The following is an 11,575-nucleotide window of genomic DNA, read 5'->3' as shown; positions in this document are numbered from 1 at the left end:
TTTGAGTGGATGAGACATATGACAGTGGTACAGATTTGTACAGAATAAGTAACAGATTGAAACATAAGATCCTCTTAAACACTCTAGACCATTGTGAACAAAGTAGCAAAATTCACTTTTGATGCCAGTCAACTTTTATATCATCCAAGAGATATACAATTATTTTTCAATTCCAATAAAATCCTAGAACAAATTCAAGACATATTTACTAAATAAATTGGGGGCTATTGTCAAATATATAATAGAAAAATTGAGTTTCCTATGATGCCTCTAAATATACAGTACACAATACTCTTCAGAAAATTGCTGATGATATAAATAGGGATATAGTTTGTAGAATGCAAGCCAAAGACAGACTTTAGAAAATATCTACTTTTAAATTCACTTTTCCAAGTAATACTTTGGCATAATATCTTAAGTAAATTAATATTTTAAGCAATATAATGCAAGCACCAAAACTCATTGTATATAATGCCCTTGGAAGCTATGAAAGAGACCAATAAACTGTTTCAAAAATAAGAAAGCAAACACTATATATATATATATCAATATATACATATATTGATTCCAAGTAAATTTTTCAGTCTCTGAACATGATGGCAGCTTCCTCAACCCAGAAATTTAAAAGAGAAAAAAAAAAAAAAAAAAAAAACCAGAAGCAACATTCATTTCAACTGTGAATTGTGAATCCCACAATCAGCTCATCAATTTCAAATCTAGTTATTGTTTTTCTCTATTGAAAACAGCAATATTATCTTTCAAAGAAAGGCTTATACTCCTAAGAGAATTTTGTGGCCTTTTCACTATCTGAATTGACATGTGTAATTTTTTTTTCAAACGTGCTTCCTTTTTTTAAAAAAAATTTTTATTGGAGTTCAATTTGCCAACATATAGTATAACACCCAGTGCTCATCCCATCAAGTGCCCCCCCCCAGTGCCCATCACCCAGTCACCCCCACCCCCCGCCCACCTCCCTTTCCACCACCCCTTGTTCGTTTCCCAGAGTTAGGAGTCTCTCATGTTCTGACGTGTAATTTAAAGAATTATGAAGAAACTGAGCTATTGTACTCACATGTAAAACTTTATCATTGAAATTGAGTGAGCACAATAAGGAATGTGCTTTTGATATGAACTCGTGTATACGGAATTAAAAATCTTAAATAGTTTTCTAAGCTCTAGTATGAGATTCCTATTTTAAATAGTATAATATATTTACAGTAATAATTTACTAGGCACATTTTCAAATACTAGGTCTCAGGATTTTTTTAAGACTCATTTTAGGTCTCATTTTTTTTAAAGACTTTATTTATTTGAGAGAAAGCAGCAAGAGAGAGCAGGGCAGGAGGGAGGGGCAGACAAATAAGCAGGCTCCCTGCTAAGCAGGGAGCCGGAAGGGACTAGATCCCAGGATCTTGGGATCAATACCTGATCTGAGGGTAAGCATCTAATCAACTGAGCAACCCAGGTGCCCCCAACCCCCAACGCTCTTTTTTTTTTTTCAAAGACTTTATTTATTTATTCATGAGAGACACAGGGAGAGAGAGAGAGAGAGAGGCAGAGACACAGGCAGAGGGAGAAGCAGGCTCCATGTAGGGAACCCAAGGTCAGACTCAATCCCAGGACTCCAGGATCACGCCCTGGGCCGAAGGCAGGCGCTAAACCAGGCAGGCGCTAAACCGCTGAGCCACCCAGGGATCCGCCTAACTCTCATTTTTCAATTTGCAAATATAAGTTGCTGGTGGAGAATGTAGCTTTCCAAATTTAATACTTAAGGTCTACAATGGCATAAGAAAGATGACTGTCAAATCTAGTGATGGCTTCTATAAAACAGAGATATCAGAACTGATAAGCATTGAAATACTAAAAAAGTTCATTTCCATGAAAGCAAGATGTGTAAATATTTTGTAAGAAATTAAGACAAATTCCTATGATTTCACTTACATATAGAATCTAAAAAATAAAACAAATGAATAGACAACAACAACAAAAGAGAAACAGACATAAATACAGAGAACAAACTGGTGGTTACCAGAGGAGAGCAGAGGTGGGGGATGGACAAAATAGATAAAGGGGACCAAGAGGCATAAAATTCCAATTATAAAATAAATAAGTCACGGGTATAAAAAGTACAACATAGAGAATACAGTCAATAATATTGTAATAACTTTGGTGACAGATAGTGACTCTTCTTATCATGATGAGCATTTTGTAAGATACACAACTATAGAATCAAATTGTAGCTAATATATGCCAACTACACTTCAATTTTTTTAAAATGACAATTAAAAAAATTATTATATCCAGTACATACTTATTACAGTTAAAAATTCAATTTTTCTATTACTTAGGTTTAATAATTTGATCTGTATACTGAATCTGTAAACAGAATTCATGTTTGCTCTAATTGTGACTGAAAAACAAATAATGTGCTTGGAAACTTTTCCAATTTAAAGAAGCTTTATAAGCCAAACGACCATGAAAATGATCCTTTTCTAAAGGTTTTATGATTTAAAAAAAAGTTTTTATGATCAAGAGAAATATAGCACCAAAAGACAAAGGGTGGGGGTGCCTGGGTGGCTCAGTTGGCTAAGCATCTGCCTTTGGCTCAGGTCATGATCCCAGGGTCCTGGGATCAAGCCCCTTAACAGGCTCCCCACTCTCAGGGAGCCTGCTTCTCCCTCTCCTCCTTGCTCATGCTCTCTCACTATCTCTCTCTCAAATAAGTAAAATATAAAATATTAAATTTAAAAAATGTTGCATGGTGACAGATGGTGGCTATACTTATCATGGTGAGCACTTGAGTAATGTATAGAGTTGTCTAATCACTATCTTGTACACCTGAGACCAATTTTGTTAATTATACCTTAATACAAAGTAATAATAATCAGATATTTAATTCAATTTCTCAACCCTTTAGGTGATTAGATATATTTTTTATTACATTATTTTCTTTATAAAAATGACACCAGTGATCTTACTCCAGAACCAAGACTATTCCAGTTGTTTTTTTGGACACTATCATGGAAAATAACACCCAGGAACTATTTTTAAAACAATCGAGCAAAGGGATGACTTCATCAAGGCAAATACCAATGAAATGTAAGCGGACTCTTTGAAAGCTACTAAACTGTATGATAAAGGTTGTCTGTTTTCCTTGCTTTGAATTTCTAAGGGCTGTAAACCACTGTTGGAGATGGAACTTTACTGGCGGATTGTGAAACCCTCCTAGAGACCAGGCTCTAAGGCATAAATGCCTCACTTGAACACAGCAAGATGCAAGATTGCTGAAGCACTTTCTGTGCTTGCAGAAAACTCTGAAGGTGAGGTATGTGCCACGACCTGGCACTGGTTTGTGGGCAGGGATTTAGGGACACCCAGGAGGTTGGTCCCAAAGATCCCTGCAGAAGTTGTAAAGGCTTAAAGATTGAGGGAAATCTTTAGAAATAACACTTGGATTAGAAGATTAGTTCCTCCTTCCAGAAGAAGGTGAGTCTGCAGCCAATTCCAGCATCTCTCTTAGCTGCCTTGTAGGGTATCAGATTCCCTACCTCTGTGCTTCAGAGCCAACGCTGAAGGTACAAATGATAGTAAAGGAGATACACCACCAGAGTTCTTGATAATAAGATGATTCTAATTATCCCTTGGAATAATAAATATCTGGTCTCTGTCTTTGGCTTTTGTAACATCCGTAAAAGTCTGTAAGACTGGCAGCACCAAGAAAATTTTGATCTATAAAAAAAAAAAAGAAAACTTTGATCTATGTTTTGCCTTCTTTCCATGTAATCAGCGACTAATATACCTGTGATTTATCATGGGTCCATGACTGAGTCCAAGTGAAGACAGATGGAGGGGATCGAAACTGTTTTACTGTGCATTGAACAATTTCCAGTTTGAGTTCAGTGCAGAAAAAACATCTGACAACTTCAAAATTAAAAGAACTGAGAAGCTATGCATCTAGTCACAAGAATGGCAATGACCATTCTGTGGGTAAAAAGGCTAACTCCTTAACATCTCATTATTTAACACAAATTTGTATGGTCCTAAAGAATCAGGTGGAAATTCTTTTGGCTCTGGCTCCAAGATTCAAAATATTCTGGATAAGTTCCCTACTATTTTTCATTTTTTAAAAAAGATTTTATTTATTCATGAGAGACACGCACAGAGAGGCAGAGACACAGGCGGAGGGAGACACAGGCCCCCTGCAGGGAACCTGATGTGGGACTTGATCTCAGGACCCCGGGATCACAACCTGAGCCAAAGGCAGACATTCAACCACTGAGCCACCCAGGCACCCACTATTTTTCATTTCTTATGAGGATTATAATAAGGCCCTACATTGAACTACTCCTTACAAGAACCTCAAAATATCCCAGACAATACTATATGTTCTCGCTTTCCCTCGTATATACAAGTAAGAAATCATTCATTCATTCATTCATTCATACATTTGGTTTAACTTGTCTCCTGTATTCTGATACAATGATAGGTGCTGAGTGTTATAATAGTACGAATGAGAATATGAGAGCCATGAGCCCCTCCTTCTTGGAGAATGTGAAATAAGAGAAAATATAAATAGCCTAAGTCATCAATTATAGTAATTAAAATCCAGAGAGATCAAAATACACTGGAAAATTCAGATGGAATTGGAAATATCTTTATAGTCACTGGATTCCCTCTTGGAACTAGATTGTCCTGGTTCAAATTGGAGTAATAATGATATCATACCAACATACTCATACTTTGTCCTGTGGAGGTAAATCAGATGCAGGGAGACATGTACTTGTACATAGAGAACTAAAAGCAGGAAAACATGATCATCAAAGATTTTATATACTATAATATCAGAATAAGAATGCATGTTATCTATGGTAAGACTCACACAGGACCATTAGTACAGCTTTTCAAAAATCAATCATGGTAATAGCTAGCCTGGAATGACACCACCACCAGATACTGTACAAACCACTTTATGGTCATTCCCTCATTTAATCTTTACAACAACGTTGTGGGATAGATGTTGATATTATTAGCACTTTGAAGACGAAGAAAGTGAAGTGCACAGAGAGAAACTTTTCAAAGTCACATAGACGGTCAAAGCAGAGACAGGTGATGGTCCCAGGTCTCCTCAACTCCAGTACTCAAATCCTTAACTCTGCTAGGCTTTACTGCCAATTCTGAGGACCAATCAGTATGACCATGTTTTTAGGAACCAGAGATTGATCCTTTTGGTGCCTGTAAGCACCGCTTTAATTCTGAGCTAATCTGATCTCTTTAGAGGGTAAGCCAAGGCTCATCAAGTTTTAATAAGTAGCATTTTTAGAGGAGCCCCAATGATACAAACCATGTAGATTCATGGAATTAGCTACAAGTTTAGAACAGAATTCTCTTTATCTTTTCCTCTAGCATCATTAAGATCATTCTTCTATTTATGTAAGAACCTTATCCTGAGAAAAGCCATTTGCTGACTTGTTCTGAGTTCACTGGGAGTGTCAGTGACAAGATCACAGCTAGTTCATGGTCCTGCAACAAGAATCAAGCTAAGATTTCTATAATCACTGATAAGTACATGGAGATCTGAACGCTAGCCTCTCTTCAACCTCTAAATCATTGCCTGATAATAATAGGTCAGTTAATTACCCTTTCTGCGCTTCAGCCTCAAGATGGAAGTTTTAATAGCTACCTTCCTACCTGCTGAACATTTTAAGACAATTAAACTGAGATAGTGGAACATAAATACATTGAGAAAGCATAAAATATTCTATAACAAATTGTTCCTAAGTTGCTGTAAGACATCTAGTCAGTTTTCAAGGTTTATGTCCATGTTATGTCACTTCCCTCCCATATGCACAGGGGTCTAAAATGTTCCCCCTTCCAGGGTGTCTGGGTGGATGGCTCAGTTGGTTAAGAGTCTGACTCTTGATCTCAGCTCAGGTCTTGATCTCAGGGTTGTGAGTTCAAGTCCCATGCTTGGCATGGATTTAATAATTTTTTTTTTTTAAATAAAATCTTTCCCCTTTCCAGAGCCTGAAAGAGAAGTTGATTCTGGCAAATAAAATCAGGTAAGGTGCTATTTATTGACAGATACAACGGCATTATAACGGACCCTCTTAATTTACACTCTCACTGCCATCCATCTTAGCTTACATTTTCATTTCAGCAGGGTGAATTTTTCATTTTACCAGGAAAAATTTAATTTTATGAATGAAGGTCTTTACTCTTCATCTCCTACCCCTTTGGTAAATGTCTAATCTTCCTTCCTGGAAGAATGAGCCTGACCCAGATCCAAGCAGTAATTAACAAAACTATGGGAGTTTGGATGACTTCCTATGGGATGACTACTGGGTAGAGTGTGTGTATGGGTGTGACAGTTAACTACAAAGCAGCTGAACTAAAGCCCTACTGTTTTAAATGCTCTAGTTTCCTTTTGAAAGTCTATTCCAGCCCAAGCTACTCCCAATAGTCTAGAGGAAACTCTGCATGAATGCTTGGTCCCTTCCTGTGGAGAGGCCCAGAGCAGTGCAACGCCCAGACCAGAAATGCACATCAGCCTAATCTTCAAAGAGAGATTCAGGGAGATAGAGAAGATTATTTTCCTCATACAGGAAAACAGTTTGGGATTTGAGCACTGAATTATTTGAAGCCAAACTAATAAGTACTAATTAAGATGGGCAAATTTTCAGTGACCATGTTTTCTAAACACAAAGGAATTAAGCTGCACCCGGCTTGTAAAAGGAATGTTTTCCTTCCATGAACCCTTAAGTCACACTTTGCAAGACTATGTGCTCTACCTAAATGTAAATCTACCCAGATGGTGAAAACCGTAATCATTAATTTATTCATTCAACAAACATTCATTGGTCACCATACTAGGCATTAGATGGGGAGGAAAAAGATACAGTCCTTACCCTGCAAAGGATCATGTATCTTTGATAAATCAGACATACATAAAACAAATTATCTCACAAATAGAATAAAAGAAAAAAGAGGTTTTAGAAAGGTGTACAAGATATCACACTTGGTACTTTCTCTGCCATTTGCACAAATGTGGGCATTGCCCAATTGTCATGGGGCGGGGGGAAGAATTTTTATAAACTTTCCAAAGCTAGAGGTCTATACTGATGTTTCTAAAGCTGCTGTACTCTTGACCCTTGGTTAAAAACACAAAGTTTATATAATAAGTTTATATAAGTTTATATGAGTTTATGGGGTGCTGACTGTATCCTCTTGGGGATCATGGCTCATGATAGGTTTGTAGCTATTTGGAAGCCTCTGCATTACACCCTCATCATGAGATGGCAGCTGTGTGCCCACCTGGCTCTGGGAGCCCTGGTTCTTGGTTTCATTCTAACCTTACAGTTAAGGGCCAATATACTAGAAGGGTCAGAATTTTTTCTGCAATCACAAACCAGTAACAGAACCATCGTGCTCAATACTGCTGCATCGGCGTAAGTTGACCTCTTTTTTTGTCTAGGGAGATAAACCTTCAGAGGACAATGGAGCATCCTTCATATGAGATAATATGATCCTAATTTATAAAATAGGACTTGGACTCAAGATCATTATGACTTCGTATTTGATGGCCAGTATATTATTGCTAGGCAACGTGTAGGTTTCGAGGCTTGGTGGTTATTAGTTCTGCTGGTTCTTGCAAAACAAAAGTGAAGTCAAAGTCCTGAGCTCAATTGCCACATGGGGCAAATTTGTGGCTCTTACTCAAAGTGATATCCTTTATAGTTAAACTGAGCCAACTCTCTTGAAAATGTGAGCTGGTGAACACAAGCAACAATAGAGAACGACCTGCCCAGCATAAACTCTCTTCAAGATTATTAAAGCTATAGGTGCTAACTCGGTTTCATCACCTTCATCCTAAAGCTCGAAGCACTTTCTTTCCTAACAATTTCTCTTTTGTCCTAGAAAACCTGAGGTGCCACTTTTATGGGGGATGAAAACCAAACCATAGACATCCAGTTCCACTTTCATCCATTTTCACCCATCCTGGAGATACAAATACTTATTTTTGTGGCTTTCCTGCTAATGTATATTGGCAGTCTCACTGGTAATGCCACAATCTTTCTCACTGTCTGGGCAGAGCGTTCACTCCACACTCCCATGTATTTCTTTCTGGCCAATCTGGCAGTTCTGGAGATCTTTTACTCTTCCACTGTTGCCCCTCTCGCTTTGGTCAACCTCCTGACCATGGGGAGAATACCCATCTCTTTCGCTGGCTGTGGCACACAGATGTTCTTTTTTGTCTTTCTGGGCAGTGCTGACTGTATCCTCTTGGGGATCATGGCTTATGATCGGTTTGTAGCTATTCGGAAGCCTCTGCGTTACACCCTCATCATGAGATGGCAGCTGTGTGCCCAGCTGGCTCTGGGAGCCCTGGTCCTTGGTTTCATTCTAGCCTTACAACTAACAGCTCTGATTTTCCATCTGCCATTTTGTGGCCACAACAGAATCACTCACTTCTACTGTGATGTACTCCCGATCTTGCAGCTGGCCTGTGGGGATACTCGAATGCAAGAAGCCATGATCTTCATTGTCAGTGTCATCATCCTCACCATTCCCTTTTCTCTGATCTCCATCTCATACGTCTTCATTGTGGGTGCCATTCTGAAGATCCGCTCTGCAGAGGGGCGGCACAAGGCCTTCTCCACCTGTTCTTCTCACCTGACTGTAGTTCTCCTCCAGTATGGCTGCTGTAGCCTTATCTATTTACGCCCCAGCTCTAGCTACAACCCAGAAATGGGCCGTGTGGTGTCTGTTGTCTACACTTTTGTCACCCCTGTCTTGAACCCCTTGATCTACAGTATGAGGAACAAGGAGCTGAAAGATGCATTAAATAAGGTAATGAAAAGACATCTGCTCCACTAGGAAATGTGTGAGTTTCTAGGCTCATGTAAATGGCAGGAAATTATTCTTCAGAAAATGATCAACTCAGGGGAACTGATTTACTACTTCCTCAGGCCCCAGTTCCTACTTCTAGCTCCCAATGGCAGTGCAAACTCCTGAAAGTAAGATATTATTTAAGATGGGCACTTATTTTTTGTTCACTAATCCATCCCTAGTGCCTTAAACAGCTCAAGTAGATAGTCAATACGTATTTATTGAATTGATGAGTTCCTTCAAGTGATATCAAAGGACATTATTTGTCACATACTGAAATTTGCATATACTAGCATTCCATAAGTACTCAGAGTAATTTTAAGAGGTTCCCTCCAAGAGCACTAATAGTTCTTCAAGCTTCTACTCATTAAGCCTTACTTTTTCTCCTTTCTATTGACGGAGTCTTGGGAAATGTTTATTGTGAAACCCACCAGTGTTGAGAAGTTCTAAAAATAACATCTGGAATATAATATGTATCTGGAATGTATTGTCATTTTAAAAGTATATTTGGTGATGCTTCAAAATTATAAACAATATCTTCACCCCATTTGGAATAGGAAAATTCAAGAAGGGGTCAAGGGACTAAAGATTATCTGGCAGAACTGATAAAAGAACTTCTTTGTTCTTGCCAACCTGTCTTGTTATGGTTCTACTTTTAAAATACCACTTTTTTCATTTTTAAATATACATCAATTTTAGAAAAATTGGGAAACCTATAAAAGTAGACAGAAAAAAAAGTTAAAAATCATTTCTAACCCAATTAAAGTAAACAGATAAAGTAACAGTAAGCAGATAATATTCGGGTACTTTATACATTATGCATATTACGAGATGTGGCACCCTGTTTCATTCTCTAACTCGTAATGTAAACATCTGCCTTGCTGAAGTGGCCTTCTAAAACATGAGCTGTCGTATTATTTCCACTTATCCTTATTGGCGCTTAAAGGGCTACCAATTTTTCACTATTGCAAGTTATCACTGTGATAAACATCTTTAAATACAATTTATTGTGTGTTAACTCTAATTCCTTCCCTAGGGTTAAAATAATTTTAAACCCCTATTTACACACACATTGCCAAATTGCATTCCTAGAGACTACAAATTTATACTCCCACAAACTATTTACAAAAGTATTTGCCTTATAATTTCATGCTCAACACTGAGCTGCTTCCTTCCTTTCCTTTCTTCCGTTCTTCCCTCCTTCACTCTCTTTCTTCCTTCTGTTTCTTTTCTTATTGTCATTTTGATGGTTTTTACAATGGCAACTATTAATCTAGTTTACGTTCATTAAATTGAACTTTTTATGTATTTTATAGCAATTTAAAAATTTTTGTGGGTTTATCTAAGATGCTTAAAGAATTTTAAGACCTATTTTTAAGTCTTTATAATTTATGTCAATGCTTGCCCTGTATGTGTGGGAAGCATTTTGAAAGTTTATTTCATACATATATTACATATTATATATACTATTTATACACACTATACATGTATGTTACTGTGGAATTCACAATTCAAATCTTGCTTTGTGGGGATCCCTGGATGGCTCAGCGGTTTAGCGCCTGCCTTTGGCCCAGGGCGCGATCCTGGAATCCCGGGATCGAGTCCCGCATCGGGCTCCCAGCATGGAGCCTGCTTCTCCCTCTACCTCTCCCTCTACGTCTATCATGAATAAATAAATAAAATCTTTAAAAAAAACTTTTGCTTTGTGATTTTCCCATTTTTACAACAAATACATTCTGAAATGTTACCTGAAATCAAATATTCATTCATATTTTGTTCTTGGGGTTTTATGTTTAAATTTTTAAATGGAACTTACCATTCTGGAATTTGTTGAGTTGTATGCTGTGCTACAAGGCTTTAACTTTTACCTCAAATAACCAACTGCTTCAGTATAATTTTCTTTTTTTTTTAAAGATTTATTTATTTATGATAGAGAGAGAGAGAGAGAGAGAGAGGCAGAGACACAGGAGGAGGGAGAAGCAGGCTCCATGCACCGGAAGCCCGACGTGGGATTCGATCACTAGGTCTCTAGGATCGCGCCCTGGGCCAAAGGCAGGCGCTAAACCGCCGAGCCACCCAGGGATCTCCTGCTTCAGTAGAATTTTCAAACCATGTTTATCCATTTAACCACTGAATTATCATCTTCATCATGTAGTAAATACACATTTCTCTTAAGCTCTATTTCTTCGGTGCTTACTGCATTCCCTGTATCTATCAGTCCATACATTTCTACACCAATACCACCTTATTTGTACCACTGGTATTTTATGATCATTTACATCACAGTATTAGAATGAATTTATCTTTCCAGAAATTTGCCACAGTTAATAGGTTTGGAGTTTGCCTTCAAACAGGTTGTGGTAGTTTTGAAAAAATCCTTCGATGTTCCTCCCTTTCCAAGGTAGAGTGTAACCCCCCTCCCTTTGAGTGTGGGCTATACTTAGTTAACTTATTTCTAGCAAACAGAATGTGGCAGGACTGATACTTGACTTCTCAGGCTGGGCCATAAAATACTGGGGCTGCAGCCTCTCCCTCCTCACATAACTCACTCTGGGAGAAGTTGCCATGTTCTGAGAACTACCAGGAAGCTCCACGGAGAGGTCCACACAGAGAGAAACTGAGGCCTCTTGACAACAGCCATGAGAGTCAACCTATGTTGGGCACAGACCTGTCTTCAGATGACTGGAGC

The 11,575-nt window shown here is 38.1% G+C and overlaps 1 protein-coding gene across 1 annotated transcript; it reads left to right on the top strand.

Annotated features, from left to right (window-relative positions):
* The first annotated feature begins 5,991 nt into the window (after positions 1-5,991).
* Positions 5,992-10,519, top strand: LOC140612819 (olfactory receptor 10V1-like). The gene has a single exon (XM_072790947.1). The coding sequence runs from the start codon at positions 7,936-7,938 to the stop codon at positions 8,872-8,874; it is 939 nt and encodes a 312-aa protein (XP_072647048.1). The 5' UTR covers positions 5,992-7,935; the 3' UTR covers positions 8,875-10,519.
* Positions 10,520-11,575: the final 1,056 nt, after the last annotated feature.

The sequence above is a fragment of the Canis lupus genome, chromosome 21, assembly GCF_048164855.1.
Source record: "Canis lupus baileyi chromosome 21, mCanLup2.hap1, whole genome shotgun sequence".
Lineage (NCBI taxonomy): Eukaryota > Metazoa > Chordata > Mammalia > Carnivora > Canidae > Canis > Canis lupus.
The sequence above is the reverse complement of the archived record's forward strand: the minus strand, read 5'-3'. Positions and strand labels throughout refer to the sequence as shown.